This window comes from Takifugu rubripes, chromosome 13 (assembly GCF_901000725.2).
Source record: "Takifugu rubripes chromosome 13, fTakRub1.2, whole genome shotgun sequence".
Classification (NCBI taxonomy): domain Eukaryota; kingdom Metazoa; phylum Chordata; class Actinopteri; order Tetraodontiformes; family Tetraodontidae; genus Takifugu; species Takifugu rubripes.
In genome coordinates, this window is record NC_042297.1 from 18,997,769 (window position 1) to 19,019,093 (window position 21,325).

The window sequence follows — 21,325 nt, forward strand, 5'->3', positions numbered from 1 at the left end:
TCTTTGATTTGAACAACCAACTTTGATAAACAACCATAAAAACTAGCGTTTGAGGGGGGACTGAACCGTCTGCCAGGCTTTTATACTCTGGCATCAGGCAGAAGCTCCCAGACGAACCTGTCACACAACCATACACACACACACACACACACACACTGGAGATGTGCACCAGTTAATATGGTGGGGAGGTGGAATAACACACTGTCAAATGAAGGATCATCGTCACATCTGGTGGCTCACAAGACCTAATTTATTAAGTCTGGAGCAAAATAATTTACAATAAACAAAGATTCATGACGTATTCTACTTTTTGTCTCATTGTAGGTTGTACAAAGTCTCAGTCTATGTAGGGCTACTGGAAGTGTCTCAGCAGAGGTAAAAGCTCCTATAAAGCTTAAGGAGCAGCAGTACAGGTAACCTATAACAAACCACTGTTACAGGAGCGCTCCACCAGCAGAATGATTCACAAATTCTCCGATTGTACGTGTTGATGAAAGATTTGTGGACATCGGGGTGAGGTGTGGCTCCCTTTGAGAGGACCGTCTGAGTAAGTCACTGCTGTGCTGTGGAAGGAGAGTGGCGTCAAATACATGGAGCTCGCCATGTGAGCGCCTCAACTAGCAAGATGGTCACAGCCGACTCGTAAATCAATACTATTGCTGAAAGAAGAGAAACAGTGAGAGGCTGAATAGACAAAGACAGAATAGACAAAGTGGATGACCTCCTGCGGGAATTCTTTCCCAACACTCCTTTATCGTCCGCGGAGCTTTCACACTCGATCCATTTGTCATAAAGTGATGATTCTGTTATCTGCATTGAAAAGCTTTCACACTTCCCTTTAAACTTTACAGTACAATACACTATAGTGCACAACAGAGTTTCTGAGCTGGTCCTGGGGCTCAGACTGGAGAGTGAGAGCGCACCAGCCTCACAGCGCTGCTTGGTATTCAAGTAACCGCCAGGCCTGACAGGCAGAGTTACCGCCGCTCTTCTGCAACAGCGACATGACAGAATAAACCACAGGTGCTACTCTCTGCCTCAGTCCTGTCCCGGGTCCTTGGCCGGGCCTCCGTCCAGGTAGATCTTGAGGGCCTTCTCTTTGCGCGGTGAATAACTGACACGGTGGCCAGTCTTCAGTAGCCGGCTGCTCTCCCTCTTCATTAGCTCGCTGCGCTCATCCTCCGACAGCTCCATGGGCTCCTCTGTGCTGTTCCTACGTGCACAAAAGAACCAAATTACACAATCGCTTTATCACTTCAGGGATGAGGGGAATAAGCCTGAAAATCAGCCAACAGAGAAACAGCTTGTGCATCATCCAGAGGTTTGATTCTAACCTGTAGAAGACCACAGCGCCGTCATCACAGATGTACAGAGGCCACACGTTCAGAGTTGAGACCTTTGGGTTCCAGTCCAAATCCTGCTGGATCTCCAGCACAGAGATGTCACAAGGAAAAGTTCCTCTGCCCTGCAAAGAGAAGACAGAGCTTTGAGGCATAGAAATGAAGACAATGACCAAGTAAAGCAGCCGTGCGTCTCACAAACCTTTGCAAAGTCCAGGTTTTCAAGAGTGATGTCACTCATTTCACTGAGCTAAAAACAGAAAGGAAGATCTTTTACATCTATCAAAGGATTTTTAACCAGCGTGTAATTAATAAATCCACCCCAACACGGACCTTTTCCTTCAGTTCGTCTACGCTGCTGTTCTCCAATATAACCTCCTGAAAAGGCCCCAGCTTCATCGTAGAAGGGCTCCATCTCCGGGTCAGAACAGCGAGTTGTGACATAGACTTCATCTTCTCTGATTCTAAAGAATCAGAGGACAAAAAGCATCATTTTGGAGCCCGATGTGATGTGTCCATGCCATGTTTTCTTGCTACAAGTCCATAAATACGGAATAAATGATGCAATGATGCTATTCACATTAATATTTTGGGTTGAACTGATTTCATCAATAAAATCACATTAAACTGGGAGATCTAAATGTACGTTATAACTAATTACCATTGAGAACTTCCAAGAAAACCTCCCAGTTGGAGGAGATGCTGATGTCTTCTTCATAAACGTGATAGTCCAGAAACACCGTGCCTGGGTTTTTCCACGTCTTCTTTCTGAGACGGACCCTAAAACAAAGAAAGCTTGTAATTATCTAATAACACCGACTCTACATCGTAACCATCACACATGATCCTTAACATGTGGGAACGCCTCCACCTGCCTGTCAATGTTGAGGTCCAGTTTGCACTGTTCTTTCAGCAGCGGGAGCAGCTCCTCCTTGGACTGCCTGACAGTCATGCCTTTGGCAAACACCGTATCCACGAGGAACTTGCAGGGCTGCAGAACACGCGTGTTAAAATCATCGCCAGTATTAAATGACAACGTTAAGCCGTTACCTCTGCTTCGTTCACGAGTAGCTGGTACACCTTCACTCTGTATTCACCCTTTTTCAGAGCTCTTCCGAGGCGGATCGTTATCTACGGAAAATGGTGACAAGCCCACGTCATGGTCACCTTTGAAACTGCCGTCACAAAGAAAAGCGAGCGCGGAGGCAGACCTTGTTATCGTCAGAGAACGATGAGAGTGTTTCATTGAGTCGGATGCTCTCGAACTCCTGGTTGTTGGCGTAAACCCGAAACACTTTGAACTGAGCGGAGGGGACCCCCACGTAAGGCTCCAGGTTCTGTTTAAATGCTGCTAATGTGATCCTTTTGTCCACATAAACCACTAAACCTGGAGAAGATCAAAAGAAACAGAAATTTAACATTCATGTACTCTGATCCAAACCTAAGTGAGGAATATTAAGTACACAATGGCATCAATGTCACAGAAAGGTCACATAAGTTTCATACATTTTTGTGCGTCGCACGTGGAGTCACTCTGTGAACAAGGCTCAGTTCTAAAATACAGGTACTGAGCCTCTCCTTTGCTCTTCCCATTGTCATCGTATTCACTGTCTGTCCCAGAGTCCTCTTCAGCAGTGTCCCATGTCTCCTTTTTGCCCTCGTGGGCTTTGGAGCGACGGCTACTTGTGATGCTGTGCGAGTCCAGGCCATTGGCCAATGCCAAGGGCCCGCTGTCGGCGTTACACAGTGTGTCGCTGCTGTGACTGGAGCTCAAGATGTCGCTGTCCACCGAGCTCGTGCTGCGGTCGTTGTTGACCTCAGAGTCCGACCGCTCTTCACAGGCAAAGTGGTTCTCAGGGTCGGAGGAGGCGCCGCTGCTGCCGGCCATCCTGATCCGATTCTCCAGCTCTCTGTTGTCTGCAGCCTCGCCGAGTAAAGAGTTGGAATCTGCGTCTTGGGTGGGAGATTCAATGTGTTCAAAGTCACTGGCATCTGAACTTTTCTGGCTGTCGCTGGTGCTGGAGCCCTGCTGCTGCTGCTGCTGCTGCTGCTGCTGGAGAGACAGGTTCTTCAGTTTTTCTGTACTCTCTTCCAGGATAGCCTCTACTGATTTCCTGTTTCCCTTTGACCCGTCCAAGGATGGATCAGAATCAACACCTACTTTTTGGCAAACAGTTCTGTTGGTCGATGTGCCTGGAGACTGTTCAGGCAGCAAGACCAAAAGCCGGATTGTATTTCCATGACGATCCAACAGCTTCCACAATAAAGAGTCAGAGAAAGTGACCTGATGATCCGATGAGATTGAGCTCTCTACAAAAACCTGAGAGATTAGAGAAAAAAAACAAGACAGGAAATGAAAATTTTGATTCTAAATAAACAACTCATTCAGCTTTGTGTATAGGAAGAAAATAAAGGGACCTTGTTGCTTCTGAAGAAGCCCTCAGCTTTCAGAGTCTTATTTGGAACATACAAAAGGCGAAGGTCATTATAACAGCGCTCCAGGACCACACGCATGGTTTCTGCAGATAAACCTGTAGCCTGTGGAGAAACACACGCAGGAGACGTGTCATCGCTGCCGTTACGAACCGTTCAAGACAAGAAAAGGACTCCAGAAGAGCAGCAAACCTGTGCAATAAGCTGCTTGAATTCTGTGACGGTCTGGTTCAGATAAGCTCTGACGCTGACTGAAGCGGCGATGGTCTCGCTCTCCAAGTCCACAACGTGAACCTTCACCATCACTTCTGAGGAGAACCAGAAACACATTAAATATCTATGAATCTGCTCTGAAGATGGACCCCACGAAGAAGTGTGTTCATCAGTATTCTAGTTTTCATCAGTCGTAAGCGCAAATAATTCCTTGTGTTGGAGAAACGAGCAATTACTTTGTCTCAGTTTGTGCCTCAACAGCAGCAGCGGGCTACTAACCTCCAGGTTTGTAAGGTTGAAACACCTGGTCAGCCCTGCGGGTCTCAAGAAGCAAATCGAACATGTATGAAGACTTGACTCCTCCCAGGAGAAGACCCATTGGTGTGTCCTCCTCGCCTTCATATGAGCGCTCCAGATACTCGTGGAACTCATCATACTTCACCAAACGACAACAGTCCAGCGTGACCAACCCCTCTAGTTCCATCAGCTGTAGCAGGAAACACAAAAAGGTAAATAAAACCCCTCATTGCAACATCCCTCAAGTTTAATGGACGAAGTTTTCCAGTGATTTCAAGCCTGTCTGGTGCATTCAAAGATAGTCAATGATTGAAGAGTGAAGAATGCAGCAGCTGGATCTTAAACACACACCTTGTAGGCCATCTCTGTTGCTTCTCTGAGGGTTTTGTCCTTATGCACTTCCAGCTTACTCTCCATCATCATCTTTACAGGGTGCATGCAGAACAGCTTTATCTGAAAGTGGACAAAGACAGAAGACCTGAAGCTGGTTTAAGGATCAGAAGGGCAGTAGAAATAGACCTAAGCCAGAACGACTGTGTACTTTGCAAGTGTTTCTTTCGATCTCTCTCTGTCGCTTCTCCTGCTCCTCCGACTCCTTCTCCTTTTGAACCAAACTCTTTATGTGCTCTGGGAAGTCTTCCACAGATAAATACTCTGGAGAAGGACACATACACATTCACAATCAAAGCACACACACCTACTCCACGACAAGAATACAACAAAGAATCTAGTTGCAATAAAAAATAGTGATTGTTTTACATTTGATTCAAATTTTCCATGATTGTCTTACTTGCGTTCCTTGAGGGGTCTTTCAATCTATAAATCAGCATATATGCATTTGTAGAGCTGCATGGAAGGAAGATAATGACCCGTTAGCAGGTGTACTGCAAAATTCAAGAGATGGAGAAGGAGAATTTGTCTACCGGCAACAAAAATATATGTATAAACACATCAACTTTTTTACTTGTTTATTTGCTGCATGTGGTCTCGCATCAATGTGTCCAGAGAATAAAGAAAATCTGGAGACTTTCCCAAAATAGGCCAACGAGACAGCACAAAGGCTTCACCCATATTTATAAAAGGTGGAGAGGCAAAAAAAGGACCAAAAAGAGAAAACCATTGTTCTTATAGATCATAAGCCAAATCTATCAGCCAGAACCAACCTTGCAAAGGCACTAGAGTAATAACCTCTGCTCCCTGAGGACCCCCCATATGTCTTCCTGATATCGTCTTGAGTGATCTGTTCAATACAAAATGCACAAAACAGGTTTAAAACAAACCAAAAAAGATCGAGGTTTTGAGTAATCAAGTGCAACGTAATTAAGGTACTCGGGCTGCGCAGGGCTAAAGGCTGACCTTGCTAACGTGTTGATCGTTGAAACTGTACCACTGGCCATCACTGAAGGATTTGATGTGGGCATAGTAATGTCCACCAGCAGCGCTCCCAGAATGGACCATAACAGAGAACAGCTCAAATGTCGGCAAACTCTGCGGATTCAGAAAGGCAGAAGGTAAAAAGTGGCTAATGACTGGAATAATAATAAAGAGTTGAGTTTCTTAGAAGATGCTGAATGATGATCATATGGTGAATCCCCACAAATATACGATAGTTTGTAACCTGGACGTTCAGCGTTTGTTCTTCTGACACTTTAGTGAAAATAGAGGAAATTCCATCCAAAGAAGGGGGAATAATCAATTTGGGGATAATTGGAATAGTGGGCAGGCAAAAAATGTACCTTTGGCTTCAGCATTCTGTCTGCATTGTTGGTGCTGTCCAAACAGATGCCTTCATCCACACAATCATCCGTAGAAAAATCGTTGCTCATCTGGTCACTGTGGCAACTGCCTTCGTTCTCGGCCCCACTATCAGTGCAGCTCTCCGTCTGAGGCGACTTCTAAATCATAGAGAAGTCAATAAATAGCAAAAACAGCTCTACATCCTAAAAACATGCCCATAATCATGAGCAATCAATAATAATTATGGCTTATGATGAGATGGTGGTGGCTTAAAGACACAACCCAAAATATTCAACTAGGTTATGACTAGTAGCACAACAAGTCCATACGAGCAACGAGATGATTGCTGTATGAAGTCAACAGACGCCATCGCGGCTTCCGTTACCTCATCTTCCACGTCGATGAAGGGGCTCATGTCGAGCTCCTCGGGGAAGGTCATGCGGTCGTTGAGCTTGATGCGATGCATAGTGTTGTAGTCGAAATCAAAGCGCTTCAGCTGGAGCGTCAGCAGGTAGGGAAAGTGCAGGAATCTCAGCCCCTGTGTGGAGACGCAGGTACCCAACAGTCAGACAGGAAAGGCAGGCAGGTGGCAGCGTCTCCAGGTGTCACCACCCCCACGGAACATTTGAGATCCGCTTACTTTTCGAGCATCGCATTTCTTTTGGCAACGCTCGCAGAAGTACTGGTTGGGTCCATCCAGAGTTTCTGGTTGGATAAATGCCTGCAAAGCCTCTTCCTGTGACGGGAAAAAAAGAGTTTCAGGCCCAACTGTGTTTACATTAAACATAAATGCTCATAGCTGAGAGAAAAAAACAGAGTACAACAATTTAAAGGACAACAGCTGGTGAAAAAACATGGCAGCACAACATGTGAAGAGACACACACCACACTGCCGTAAGCCTGGCTGGCTCCGAAGGGTCTGATAACCAGAGGGATGTCCAGGTAAGTATCGATCCTCCAGCTCTCGTAGCCACATTCCAGACAGCGCACGTAATCTTTTAACTTCCCCTGGTACAGCTGGTTGATCAGGTCAGCCTGAGGACGCCAAAGCACCACAGTCAAGCTTGTAGAGTTGTGAAGCATCACCGGACATCAATACTGCAGTCATTCCCTTTATAAGCAATTATACTGTGCATGAAACAAGAATGGTTGCATCACAAGCACTCAAAATGTCCGCTCCTGTGCCACGGTTACATGTCTGAGAGCTCTGTGCTTTTCCTGCAGTCACACCGAATCAAGTGTGCAAAGTTGGGATGTGATTTTAGTCATGTAAGAAGCTTTGTTGAATTAATCCAAGAGATTCATGAATGGTGACATGTTTTCACTCCTTTAAGGAAGATTTAAGCTTCTACTTCTAAACTGCAGGAGTAAAAAATAGCAGTAATTAGTGTGTGAGTATGGAGAAGGCAGAGGCAGAACTCCTGAGGATGCTGCAGATAGCACTGTTAGCATCGTACATGGTGCTTGGAGCCATCAGAGAGGCATGTTGGATCAGCTAACTTCACAGAGTTGCTACCGAAGAAGAACCCTTGGAGAAAACAGTCCAAATATTAAGTGTTTGCATTTTAAAGCCCTCGCCTTAACGGACCCATGACCCGGGGTTCCTGATCCATTTCACTTTTCCTGCACTAGATCTCTTGTACGTATGTAGCATTGCAGAGCAGCCTGACTACTGCACTCCCTTACCTGCACTGTCTGCTTCCACTTTTGCTCCAGGGCATCAAACATGACCCTACACAGCTCCTGGACATCGTGCTGCTGCCAAGCTAAAGCAGACAAACCCACATAAAGCCCGTCATTAAATGTGCAGACGCAAAGGCATAGTCAGAGAGGTGTGTCAGCCCTCACCCTCACTGCTGTCCCAACCAAAGCTCCGCGTTACGTCGGTGGTCTCGATTGCCCGTTTCTTACTGGTCTGCAGGAGAACAAACAACCTTTGCAGCTGGTAAGGGATGCTGGTGACTGGATCCTCCTCAGACTCTTCAAACTCCCAACTGAAATGTGCCCAAAAGATTAAAATAAACACGTCATTTCTGGGGGTCACCGCGCATGATTTAACCACAACCCCACATTCTTACTTGTAGAGTGCGTTTCTGAATTCTGGAGTCATGAACAGAGTCTGCAGAAGGCTGTTGAGATAACAGGTCATAGCCTGGTTGACCAGACCGACGTAACCTGGAGAGGAGCAAAAGAGAGGAAGTGGATGCAAGTGCAGGAAAAAGGCAACGTTCAGGCCTGTTCAGGCTCACCTGTATCAGATTTGGTGAGAATAGACGAGTAAGAGTAGGATGGACTGCTGTAATCACCACTGCAGCCTACGGAGCCTTCTCGGGGGAGGGGCCCGATGAAGCGCTCCTGGGAGCTGTCATCCAGCCCGCTGCTATCAGCAGCTCCCGATTCATCCTAAAGGCAGAAACGGGATTAATGGGAACTTTCTGTTGTCTGGGAAACCAAAGTGGGGCCCTCGCAAAACTCACAGATGCAAGCTGGGGCTGTTCTCCATCTTTGTCAGTAATGTGGAGAAAGTTTCTTTTGCCACCGGGCTCGAACCCAGAATCGGAGAGGGACATCTCACTCCGGTGGTCCAGCGGCGCCTGGAGGGAGACGCGTTGCAAAAAAAAAAGAGCAAACGTTTTGAGCAACGGCTGCTGGAAAGGACAAAGAAACCACAGTCACGTTCTCCCGACGGCACGCCGGACTCGCAGGAATAAAATTCCCGCTGGACCCGAGTGGAAGCGAGCAAAGTCTCGCTGCCTGTCCGCACAGCGAGCTGAGGCCGAGCGCTGCGCTGGAAACACACAGCGGCTTAATCCACTGACCTACTCAGCGAGATAACAACAGAGACAGCACCTGGGCTTTGGCCCGGGTCGCAGCAGGATTAGGCCGTGCGCATTTAAGAAAAGGGAGCATTACGTGCACGTCCAAGTGCACGCTGAATCAACCCTGACACACTGCAAAGATGCAGACTCAAACTAAAAGGAACGATCTCTCTGACCTGCCCCCCCCGCCCCCGACATTCCTTCTCCTCTATAGCTGAGAACAACGCTGATAAAATGATTTGTTCAAACTCCGATAACAAATAAAAGAGCCACCACGTGGGCGCCAGATGTTCGGGCTTATCTCAGCTCCGGTGGCTTTCTCCCGGGTCACCAACAGGTGACCGCCTCCTTTCCCTGCTCAACTACTGCCGAACATTCAGCGCTCAAACTCTGAGCGTTCAGCCGCGCTCGCCTCTGCCAGCGTTGGCTGGTGCCACCCCAAACGGGGCGGGAGGCGACGCTGAACCAGAGCGGCGAGTTCGGTCGGACTCTGAGAGCTGGTTGACAAAGAGAAAGAGAAGCGGCTTCAATCTCCCCACCGTGTTAGGTGCGTTTCCCCAGGTCAGCTCAAAGGTGCCCGTGACGTATCCGGCTTTGTGGGCCACATCTTCGTGGAGCTTGGACAGGGGGGTGGAGGCGGGCAGGTTCAGGGTGAGCCGCTCGGTGACCGTCCTCGCGTTGGTGGTGTCCTGAATTATGCACAGCGCACGAGGCTCCTCGGCAGCGTTGTGGATCTGGACGATCATTGAAAAAAAATAAATGACAGCGTGCTTTTTAACGCCACATCAACACGACCGAGGGTCACGAGCCGCCGCGTTGCACGAAATCTGCTGCTAGACGAAGAGGAAAAATACCGATTTAACAATTCCGAATCATTTCCTGGACATAAGACTTAAACAAAAGTGCGGATGTGATTTAAAACGCACACAGAATATTGCATTCAGTTATGTTAGGCAATGCATCCGACACAACCGACTGGAAATAAACGCAACACGCGTGAACCCGAACGCCGCGCTTTAGCTCCAACTGGAACACAAACAGTAATTTTCCCTGAGTCATCGGGTCTGTGGGCTCAAGGCCGGGCTGAACATTAACAGGTCAGACATGCAAGCTGCTCCCTAAATGACAGCACATCCCGGTTGCACACGAACGCTGACATTATTCCGCTGCGCCTCTCCCGGCTGCTGAAGAACACTCACAATGCTGTTTCATGCATTCAGGCCCATGCTTTAGCACGCTCCCCAAACAAGAGGCAGCTACCTGAGATCTCCTCTTCATCTCATCAAAAACACTCTTCCTGCAACTCCAAAACATCGCCTGATATCGTGCGGACAGAACAAAAACAAGAATGTGTCAACACGTTTCGATCTGGGGGGGTTCTGCAGTCATAAATATTTCTATTTAGCCACATTTCAACTATTTCCTGCCGCCATTTGCCTGGTAAATTAGCGCCTTTGCTGGGAAATAATGAAAGGGTAATTACAGGGATACGCTGTATTTCTGCCGTTCCCGTGTCGCAGCCTCGCTGGGAGGTCTGTGATCGCAACAAAATGTGACTGGGGCACAAAAAAGAAGCTGCCACTAAAAACACACAAGTGTATTAAGAGATTAAAGGTTATTTTTACTGTGCATATAATTACAAGGTGGTGACACACAATGACGGGTGCGGTGGGGCACTTTACAGCTGTAACTCATCATAAATGCCACACAAACATGGACTGGCTGTGATGCTGTGCAATATTCACCGAAATCTGGCCATTTAAAGGGGGTCTGTCTCCAGTTGGTGGGGAATTCATTTGGGGGCCACTATTAATGGTCCCAGTAAGGGTTTTTTTTTGTGGGTGTCAGCGAGTTCATAAAACGAGGGACATAATTTGTGGAGGAGCTTAATGCATAACATATCAACCCAATTTAGGCAGTTTAAATGATCATTTTGCTACCTGGAGTTTCCACGGCTAAATTCATGGAACAAACAACCAAAGCAAAGTGAAAGTGAAAGTGCTTTCGGTGTGTCTGGACTCAAACTGAACTGGACCATTTACACATTGGCCACAGCGAAGACATCGTCCCCGTCTGGTGACCAAGTCCAGCAGACGTGAAAACAAGGACAAACTGTACGACAACAAGCCCGAATAGATGTTTTAAATCCCGATTTCAGCACCAAACCCAGAGATTCTACCTTCTGGTCCTTTACTTCCTAAATATATCTTGTAATTAATATTAATGCTTCATTAAAGGGGACTAATTAGCTCTGGGAATAACTTTGAAGATGTAAATAACCGTATTTACACATTCATAAATCGTCAAAAGATGTTTAATCTCGCCTAATTTCCCCCTCGGGCCTGAGGTGTGTTGATGACGTCCTCCGCCGGGTGAAATAGTCCCGCTGACGTAAATCCGGCCGGGGCAGCTTGTAGTAACCTTCCAGAAATACTCGCGTAAAATATTTAATAAGAAATCCAATGCCGTGCCAATAATAGTCACGGTGACGTCAAATGTTTTAAGAAATGTTCTCCTCATCCCCTCAAAAATGCTAACCTTCCAGGGTGCAGAGGAGAGCAGGTTTAAGGTCAGAAAACCACCCGAACGTCTGCCGTGTTCTATCCAACACAGCTGAGAACCACCAGGAATAAACGCTGGAGGAATCCTCGACGTGAATCCGTCGATCCCATTTGAAGAAAGGGCGATCGCTTTCGCTTTAATCGCAGAGTTAAACCTGCTAGCATTAGCCTTGGACCATGTTTACGCCGAAGCTACAAGTCCGATTCAAAACATGGTGCGATCGGGTCGAAAGAATCGAAGTAACCGTAAACGAAAACAACATTTAGAAGTAGGATCAACTTCTACTCAACGTCGCCGTTAACCCCGCCGCTTACATGGAGCTGCGGGGTTCGGCTTGACTAAATAGTGTAAATATTTCTAGAAATGTCAATAGTTGTCACTGACAAGACTTAAAAGTGCTAACGCCACAGCTAGCTAAATTCTACGAGCTACTATTACTTGCAAATTAGCACCGGGGGAAACTAATGTTGACAAGCAACGTTTTCGTTTGGAAAAAAAAAAAACCCCGGAAACAATTCGGGTTGAAAAGTTTAGATAACTCAATGATTTGCGTGGTGAAGGTTGAGTTGGCACCGTCTCCATAAACTCACTTCAGAAAAGACGGAGCGAAACTAGCCGATACAAGTCGTGTAGCCGCAGCTAGGCTAGGCCGTCCAAGTAACTGTTAGCGTTACGGAGTTAGCCTGGAAATAACAAGTCCAGACCACAAAGCCCTTAAGCTGCCCGTAGAAGTGTTGGGGACATTAACGAGCACGGTGCGCGAAGGTGACAACTCGACAAAGCAGCAAAAGGGTGGAATTTATGTCCCCCCCTCCCGACTTACGAAAGCGACAACCTCACCTCTTTAGGTACGAACTGGGTCTCCTCGCTAGGCACCATCTCCATTTGCGCGACAGTACGAGCATCTATCCGAACGCGGATGTCAGCGGCAAAACTGTGCGGCCACCGACACGAACATCGTTTGCGCGTCGTTTGTCTTCGACTGGGAACCTCCGGGCGGCCGCATTCAACTTGGCCCAAACTTGCGGGGCTTATCGGGGGGGATCGAGCGCGCTGCGTCCTGCTCCGAACCGAGAAAGATGGCCGATGTTCCGCTGCGCGAGACTTCGCATCACATTCCAGGCCGACGAGCGTGCGTGACGTGTGTGCGGGGCTCGCCGTGACGTCGGCCGCCGCCTCCCTGCGTGGCTTTAAAAGGCCAGCGGTGACAGGAAGGCAGCGAAACACACAGGTTCGTTTCAGTTGCGCGTTGAAGCCGATTTTTGAATGAATTATACCCGGATTATCTTGTTTTACGTCCCATTTATTTTGCTTAAACGCTGAATGTAGAGCTCCTGTTTGCTAAGGCAGGCCATCAGCATCAATAATATGATTAGATTAGAAATAATAATAACAGCTGGCCACATCAGCCAGTCGTCCACGGTGAAATAAGACACAGGTTGACTTTTCTTTCATTTTAATGGCGGGTTCGCGGAGGTGGGCCTGCCGGGCCTCCTCAGGGGATGATGTACTCGCAGATGTACGTTTTGAGATGGCGGCACACCTCGTCGTGCCACTTCCCCTGCGCCGCCACCGACAGAGCCACGCAGCTCTCCCTCTTGGTGCCCGTGGGCTGCTTCTTGGAGCGGTCCCAGTTGAAGAAGGTCACCGGCAGGCTGTTGACGTCCACGTACTGGCCCTCCTTCACGATGTCCGCCACCCCGATCCAAAAGTCCCTGGATCCCGGAGCGCTCCTCTTTGCGTAGTCCCTCAGTTCATTGTTTTCCAGCAGGTCCCGTGGCGTGGCCAGGGTCCCCCCCTGTGCTATGCAGTCCTCGTTCGCCTCGTGGTAGTGTTTGGCCTCCTCGCTGGTCAGGTAACATTTTCTGTTCGCTTTGATGCCCCGAAGACAGACTGAAACCAAAGAAATCGTCAATATTGACCCACCATGGAGGTTTGGGGGCACTGAAATGTGGGGAACGGCACAAGAAAGAGTCCACTAATTGAAGATAGGTGGCGGGGGGGGGGGGGGTCTGAAAGTCTGAAAGTTCCTTTAATCCCTTATTTTATTTGAATTAATTCCATCTAGATGTTATAAAATATACCTGTCTGCAGCGCCTGCATCTCCTTCAGGGAGTTGACCTCCTGCCACAGCCTCTCGATCTGGGACCTGACGTCGTCTCCCTCTGCAGCCCCACAGAGAAGCATACACACACACACACACACACACACGTCTGGTGACCTGAGGGGCAACGACAGGTTGGCAGGACCTACATTTGTGGCTCTCGCCGGGGTTACTGACGCGGTGAAAGTGCCTTCCTGGTGCGGGGCGGACGCCCGGAGCCGAGGCGAAGCAAAGAGAAGCAGAGGAGGAGGAAGACGGGGAGGCCCAGGCGCGCCATGGCTGCGGATCCTCCAGGACGGGACTCAGGGGTGCTGCTGTGGAAGGAACCAAGCACGCATGAGGCGGGTGAATATATAGTGGTCCCCTGTGTGCCTGTCTGGTTACCCAGCATGCACTGGGTTAGGGAGAGCTGTTATTGCCCGAACGTCAGGGAGAGGTGAGAGGGGTGAAAGGGCGGAGCGGTCAATAATGAACCCCCTGTGTCCGGCTTTTGAAAAATATTTACTCGGAACAAGTCGCGCTGAGAAGCGTTCCCATTTAATTCCACAAACTGGAAAACCATTGAATGTTTTTCTCTCTCGGGGCTTTTACAGCAAACAGCTGGAAGCCCGCCGCGGCTGTTTCTGCGCTTATCTCTCCGGGTTGTGTAACATTTAAAAAGCTCGTGACGGGCCTGATGGAGCGCCGCTCCGCTTATTTTTAGCCTCCCTGGTTGTGTAAAGATGAGACTGGAAAGTTTGGGAAAGGGCAACACACCCCAGTAAATGTATGTTTTCCTATTTCAGAAGCTTCAATATTTACATACCTTAAAATTGTGCTTTCATATCCGTGCTAAAACTGGTGTTTTTGATATAACAGGAAGTGAAAATCAACATTTAAGGAAATTTAAACCTGGTTGAGGTTAAATAGATGAGAGGTTGAATTTTGGTGGGATCAGTTCAGACTAATTTAGATCATCTTGTATTTTGCTGCTTTGTGCTAATAATTCTGCGTCGTAATGGAAACTCTTGACTTGTGAGTTTGGAGATTTGAATTCTGCTTGTTTGTTGCCATCTGGTGACAAAGTGAGCAAAAGCAAGTTCAGAGGAATTAAATGTAAAAGCGATACACAAGTTCTTCGGCGGCCAGATTAAAGGCACGGTTGAATTGGAAAAAGTGAAATTGGGCGGAAAACAAAACGACTGAAGACTTTGCGGATACATTTATTTGAGTAAATAGATGAAAGAAAGTGACAAAAATATATAATTACATGTAAACCACCAAATATGTGCAAACACTACAACACTAAAGCCTCTGCTAAACACTTTTATTTTAATTAACTGACCTCTCTCGCTCTCTTCCAAACACACACACACACACACACACACACTGCTAACAAAAAAGGCCTCAGTGAGTTCTTAAAAAAATCTACACGTCTTTTTGTCAATTTTAATCTAAGGAAACTCGTTTTGTCCCCCAACAGTTTATATTCCAGGTCCGAGCAACTGTTGCTCAGGTGACACGTTTAGTTTCACCTGTATGATGCCGATTTTAAAAACAACCCCCCCAAAAACACCCGATCTGGATTACTTCTGTAAACAAAAACCTCCTACTTCAGAACTGGTAAATAATGAATAATGCTTCATTTAGCAAAATCCACGTTTTTTACTTTTATGGAGTCTATTTAATCCTATTAAATGCGAACATTTAAAGCCACCTGTGCGCTAATACATGGTTGCTAACAGGCTCAGGTGATCCATTAATGTTACAACTGACAACAACAACAAAGGTTGGGGGGGGGGGGGGCAACTGAGGAAGTGATTCATTCCCTTCACGGGCGAGTTTCTCAAACATAATTATCAGCTTCTGTTTCAGGTCTGAGGATCATACAGGTCTTGCATCATACAGTGAAGCAATAATACCGTTCCAGTGTGACCGAGGGCCCTCGCACTCGTCGTCTAGGCAACAAACGCCGTTCGTCTTCATCAATGCCGACTGTTGCTAATCAATAGGTGACATCTGCACCAGACAGGAGGCACAGTCATGCATACACGCATACGGCACATGCATATTCACACACACACACACGCACACACACACACACACACACACATCATGCACAACACCGCATGCTCCCCGGCGTTTAGTGGATGAAGGGGATTCGCTCCTTGCTTTCGTTGTCTCCCTCGGGCTCCTCCTCTTCCTCCCCTGCCTCGCTGGTCTCGGTGCTGTCGCTGGCCATCTACGGATCAATGTGTGATGCAGATATTATTATTATCATTACTGCTCCTCCACAGGAGGGGAAGCGGAAACACCAGCAGCGACGAGGCGAAACACATGCTTTATTTTAAATGTATTCATTTTAAACCTGTGGAAGGTGGTTTAAGCAGTCTGGAACCATTTACCAGAGGGGTGGGGGCCTTCTCAACGTCCAGAATCAGCTTTCCTATGTTGCCCCTGTCGTGAATTCTCTGCATGGCCTCTTTCACCTGAGAACAAAACGCAGAAATTAACTTAATGCTGCCCAATTAAACAGTCTGTTTAATTGGGCAGCATTCTCCAATTAAAAGTGCTCTTCTTTGATCTCTGGAAAACGGTTTGATGCATTTTAAAACGGTTTCGGTGCTCATTTAGGCCACAGCCGTAGCGATATCAATATCTGGAGGACCTAACGCAACAGATTTAATCACAATTGAACAGATTACTGCACGATTCGTCCCCGGAAAACAAGATACAACTGAATGCGCCGCTTTGTCTGGACGCCATTGTGTCACAAGAAGCCCTTTGTTAAAAGTACAGGAAATTCAGCCAAGACCAAAAATAGGTCAGAACCCTTTCCAACGGGGTAACAACAGGGGCAATAACCTGCATCTGATGACGGTTTTACCTCTGAAACTATTCAGCTTTGCTACAAACCCAAACTGCAAGCTGTCAGAGATAAGAGCACATCCATTCTGGCCTTAATCGCTGCTCACACTCTCAGTCCTTCTGGGAATCCTAAGAGATGAGGCAGGCTGTGTAGCGCTGACGCTACGGCCTACACCATCCTCCCCTCTCATTAGATTCCTCATGGGAAACAGTTACACTGAATGAATGGACAGTCTGCCAGGAAACTGGGAGGTCTTCATGAGAAACTGAACTCCAAAGATATATTGTACACTTCCTCTAATCTCTGGTTCCTTCTGACTTGTTGGGAGTTTAAATGTGGGACCATTTTGACTAATTTTACGATGACAAAGACAGAATATGCATCTGTATAGGTGATGGGGGTATTTACATCGAAACACTTTATTGTATAGGCTGATACTTCCCACACGTTCCCAAAAGTCAAACGTTTGCCCATGCTTCCTCTCCAGGAAGCTTCCACGAGCCGGAACATCTTCTCTCTGTGTCTGATCTCCCTGCCTCCGTGCAGGAGCATGGCAGTAAAATCATGGCAACCACAAAACATCTGCATTCTGTTTGATTAACTGTCCATTTAGATGCTGAAGTAGACGCATGCCAACATGGTTTACGGCTATTCTTACCCATAAGATGCAAATTTAAACTGAAACTACTAATGAGTGATTGTCTGTGTGGGTCCATTTACATAACTCAGCAGACCAGAGCACATTCACTCTGGACACCATGAGAGGGATCACAGACGGGCGCTGATCTAGTTTTCTTACTTCCATCAAAGCCTGTCAGGAAGACCGTCGTCATTTCTATTTATTATTCGTATCGTGAAGTGTAACTTATAATTTTAATAAAATCTTTTTGTCAATTATTGGTCTTTTTCTTATAATTATTAATTAATAGAGGCTATGTCTCTGTGTGGGGTTTAAAAAAACTACTGTACCAGTCAGTATACTGCTAACAATGTTGATGAAATCGTCCATTTTTGCACAGAAGATGGAATAAAACTGTTTTCTGGGAGCTGAAGAATGATGCGACTGACGTGGTTTTGATGTAGGTGTTATTATAAGTGCTCTGACAATGATGTACCTACCCACCATCTGTAGAAGACTGTCCAAAAAGATGCTACACTTTAAAAAACAAAAAACCTTCTTCTCTTTGCAAATCACATTGCAGATAATTGGTTCTCTCTGTCCAGCTCAGTGGGCTCTTACCTCCTCCAGGGCCCAGAGGGAGTCCACCACTGGCCTGATTTTCTTTTGTCCATAGAGACACAAGAGTTTGTCCATCACAGATCTCACCAGGCTACATTTCCTGTGCCTGAAAAGGAGGTTGAGGAGCGAGAACCCTGCTATGACTTTGTTCTCTTCATAGAGTTTAATGGGGTTCACCTTCTCCACCTGCCACCACTAGAGAGGAGGGGGGGGAAGAAACATCATCCAAAGTTACAAACACGGGCACCTTTCATTTGCAACGAAATGTTCATATTTGTCACATGTTCACAACAGACTGCATCTCTGACTCACAGATTTTGCAAAGCTGAAGAAACTCTTTGTTTCCCCAGTGACCATGTTTGACGCGCCTGAAAAAACAGAAATAAAGGGATGGTTGGGCGCTGTGGGTTGAGAGGAAGGCGTGATTGGACAGTAATAAGCAGCCACGAAGTGCGAAAGCTGGGGAGAAACTCTCTAAACCTGATTAAGACTGGGCAGGAAATAACCCCATTAACAACGGAGATGAAATCTTTAAGCCAACATTTCTCTTCCAATTCTGACGTCACACCAGCGTTTGTTACAGCCAACTAAGAATCAAACGAATAATAGAGCTGTGAGATAAGTCCAGATTTGTGAGTTTTGACTGCAAATTTACTCATTTAAATCACAATAATAATAATAATAATAATAATACAAAAAGCGGTTGCTACCATAGAGGATGTAAGTTCCTAAAGGTTTGAGCAGGTTCAGGCCCTTCCCTGTGTTTTCTCCACACAGACAGTCCAACACTACGTCCACCCCCTCCGGAGAGATCCTAACACATCGAGAGCAAAGTAAAAGTCAAATCTAGAGAAAGGAATCATAGACACAATCAGGAGAATGACATAAAGAGCTACATGATTAACAAGTACTAATCACAGCTTAGCACCGTGGAGCAAACCAGAGGTTAGTATTGTTCTGAGGATGAATTCCTAACAAAGCAGGTCTGAATATCTGTTGTTGGCCACTGTAGAAACAGAGATGGCACCAAAATAACTTCCTAATCAGTAAATAATTAAACAACGGTAAGTCAAGTGTTTGATCCTGGCTTAGGTTACACTCGTTTCTTTATTGGCAGCATGTTGACTGTTCTAACCAAGAGAATTGGACAAAAACAGAGCCGGGAGAGGCACCGATGAGAAAGAAAGAGAGGCATGTTATCCCTGATTCATGACTTTCTGCCTGCTGGCCACGGACACCTGCTTGGCTAAACTGCTTGGTGGTCTTGTGATTCCCATGGCTTTTTTTTGTGCCTTTTGTAACGAGACTAATTTAGTTGCACTTTGCTCTTTATCCTAGGAAGAATGTGTGAGCCCAGGAGATGAAAGGCAACGGCTGCTGATACGCAGGCAAAAAGCCTGAAACATTCGGTCGTCCCGAGGAATTATTCCGGCCCTTCGGAACGATAGAGAGCAGAACACGCAGACGCGGAGCATGTTCCAGATATGACTCAACAATATACTGCTTGTATATCACAGGACAAACAGTGATGGGCAAATGTGTCAGGGCCCGTTGGTGGGTCTGCCGCGACATCTGAGTAACAGCACGCTGCGCCTGAATGGAATGTACATGCTTATAATGCTCTGTCCTAATTGGTTCAGTTGTTCCACGCAGCCAGAGCCGACTACCACCCCACAATATGCTGCTGCTCTCCGAGACGAGCCGTGTGTTGCCATGGGGACCGTGAACACGCAAGGACCAAATAAGGCAACAGGTAACATCTGCATCCGTGCGCAGTCGGTGTTATCAAACATATAATTCAAAGGCACCGGCCGGACTGCAAAAAGATCCCCAGAGAATCCGCTCGTACTTTTTGACTTCTTGCATGTAATCAACATTTCTGTCGAAGAGATGAGTCACAGAGCCCCTGATGGCGGTGTGTTTGAAACACGAGGCGATCCCAAACACTGCGACGTTAGGCACCGTGGAGCATAGCTGAGCCACCGCCTGACCCTGAAACAGCCAACAGAGTGCAACAATTTGCCAATGAATGAGAACACAATCATGGAAACAGGGCGACGATAGAATCTCTAGAGGCAGCACTTTCCTTCCAGTCAATATCCTTAAACGGCTTTATTTTGCTAAATCTATGGATTAACTACGCGGACAGAGATGTACTCACAACACCACCTCCGGCCGAGTGCACCAACACTGACATCCCCTCTCTCAGGTTGGCTACCTCAAAGAGCATCATATAGGCAGCCACAAAGTTCATGCTGAACGCGGCGGCCTCGGCAAACGTCATTTCATCCGGCATTTTGTAGACAAACTCCGCCGGTGTGCACACAACTTCTGCCCAGGCGTTGCAGTTCACAAAGGCCATGACTCTGTCCCCTATCTGGGAAAAGAAGGTCGGGATGACCCAATGTTATGACAAGGATCATGGTGGATTACTCGTATGTCTGATGCCATCTACCTCAAATCCTTCAGCGTTTTCACCCACTGCCTCCACGATTCCCGAGCATTCAAAGCCAGGAACCACCGGGGGCTTTGGGGGATTATCAATAGTCCCCTGACGCACCATCAGATCCAGGAAATTCAGCCCACTGCAAAGAAGCAATTTAATGGAGAATAAAATGTTGATTGCACGTTTGAAACGAGATCAACAATAATATAGCCCATAATATATCGTTTCAGATGCTAACAGAATTCGAGGGATTACCCTGTGCTATTTATACATCACATACATCACCGGTGAGTCACGGGGCCAGTTTCCACAGGTTTGTCTTCTTATATGTAAGTTTGCAACACAAGTTTGTACTATTCTTATACAAATATTGGTCTTAAATAAAGATATTGCGATTGAACTGGATTAGAAATGCATGTTCCAAACAAGCTTCATCCAACCACCTGCGTAAAAAGGGGAAACCTGTGGCTTCATGACTACGCAATTTTCTGTGAAGGATGTTGTTGGTCCATTGTTGTTGTTTTTTGTTTTTGTTTTCTTTACATTTATCGCTCAACATTGGGTAAACAAGCGGTGGCAGATGCATATTTACCATGCTTTGACGCGAATCTTCACTTCTCCATCCTGGAGCTCGGGCATGGCTTTCCTGGTCATCCTGAGTTTGTTCAGCCCCCCGAAAGCCGTCAGCAGCACCGCTCGCATTTCTTTGGCATCCCGGGGCGAATCCAGGTTTTCGGCTTCTTTTCCAGCGTTTCTGTCGATCATGTACTCGGTTTCCTCCGTCATATCTGCTCCTTCTTTAGCCATGTCAGAGACCTGCTGCTTCGCCTCTCCTCCTCCTCCTCTTCCTCGGGGTTCTGACTGATGTGCAGCCTGCGCACCGACGGCCGGTCTGCGGGAGCTCCACGACGCACCTCCGGCGCCTGCACTTTTATTCAGTTTTGCTGCCGAGACGATCCAAATCAGGAGTCTTTTCTCATTTAACTCAAGGAGACGTGGGTCAGTTTAAGTGGTGTTTTTCCACAGCAGGAGTGACTTTAACGCAACCTGGAGCTGCTGTCTTGAGCATGACGAGCACCATCTTCCGGTGTAGAGTGCACATTTCAACTCCCCAGCAGCGAGATCATTTGAATTTCTAACGCAAGTTTATTCAGCTCATCACCAAAAGTCAAAAGTACTATCAGAAGTATTCATGCTATTTAAATCTGGACATTTTTGCAAAGAGGAAAAAGCTCAGATCTGCCTCAAAGTGCACTGACTGGTCTAACAGTGTAGTAGAAATGTTC

General features: G+C 46.9%; 3 protein-coding genes across 9 annotated transcripts; all 3 read right to left on the bottom strand.

Annotated features, from left to right (window-relative positions):
- Positions 1-227: 227 nt before the first annotated feature.
- Positions 228-12,518, bottom strand: usp47 (ubiquitin specific peptidase 47). Of its 7 annotated transcripts, none has more exons than XM_029845691.1 (29): positions 10,100-11,791; positions 9,379-9,573; positions 8,498-8,614; positions 8,270-8,423; positions 8,099-8,195; positions 7,869-8,014; positions 7,707-7,786; positions 6,906-7,055; positions 6,661-6,756; positions 6,406-6,558; positions 6,020-6,178; positions 5,640-5,771; positions 5,447-5,523; positions 5,074-5,129; positions 4,825-4,937; positions 4,635-4,736; positions 4,266-4,473; positions 3,966-4,081; positions 3,759-3,878; positions 3,502-3,660; positions 2,847-3,393; positions 2,552-2,727; positions 2,391-2,471; positions 2,216-2,331; positions 2,002-2,120; positions 1,674-1,804; positions 1,543-1,590; positions 1,335-1,465; positions 228-1,213 (listed from the first exon to the last, which is right to left on the bottom strand). In XM_029845691.1, the coding sequence occupies exons 1-29, from the start codon at positions 10,151-10,153 to the stop codon at positions 1,039-1,041; spliced, it is 4,008 nt and encodes a 1,335-aa protein (XP_029701551.1). In that variant the 5' UTR covers positions 10,154-11,791; the 3' UTR covers positions 228-1,038. The 7 variants fall into 7 exon arrangements, with proteins under 7 accessions (XP_029701551.1, XP_029701550.1, XP_029701552.1 ...); XM_029845690.1 differs by having other exon boundaries at positions 2,847-3,396; XM_029845692.1 differs by having other exon boundaries at positions 2,847-3,660; positions 10,100-10,156; positions 11,378-11,574.
- Positions 12,519-12,840: 322 nt separating this feature from the next.
- clec3a (C-type lectin domain family 3, member A) lies at positions 12,841-14,115 on the bottom strand. Its single transcript, XM_003969968.3, has 3 exons — positions 13,683-14,115; positions 13,486-13,566; positions 12,841-13,294 (listed from the first exon to the last, which is right to left on the bottom strand). The coding sequence occupies exons 1-3, from the start codon at positions 13,894-13,896 to the stop codon at positions 12,897-12,899; spliced, it is 693 nt and encodes a 230-aa protein (XP_003970017.2). The 5' UTR covers positions 13,897-14,115; the 3' UTR covers positions 12,841-12,896.
- A 586-nt stretch (positions 14,116-14,701) lies between these two features.
- Positions 14,702-21,055, bottom strand: vat1l (vesicle amine transport 1-like). The gene is made up of 9 exons (XM_003970019.3): positions 20,632-21,055; positions 20,049-20,178; positions 19,755-19,970; positions 19,443-19,585; positions 18,304-18,407; positions 17,906-17,961; positions 17,594-17,788; positions 15,890-15,973; positions 14,702-15,726 (listed from the first exon to the last, which is right to left on the bottom strand). Exons 1-9 carry the CDS (start codon positions 20,844-20,846, stop codon positions 15,628-15,630), a joined length of 1,242 nt encoding a protein of 413 aa, XP_003970068.1. The 5' UTR covers positions 20,847-21,055; the 3' UTR covers positions 14,702-15,627.
- Between the last annotated feature and the right edge of the window lie 270 nt (positions 21,056-21,325).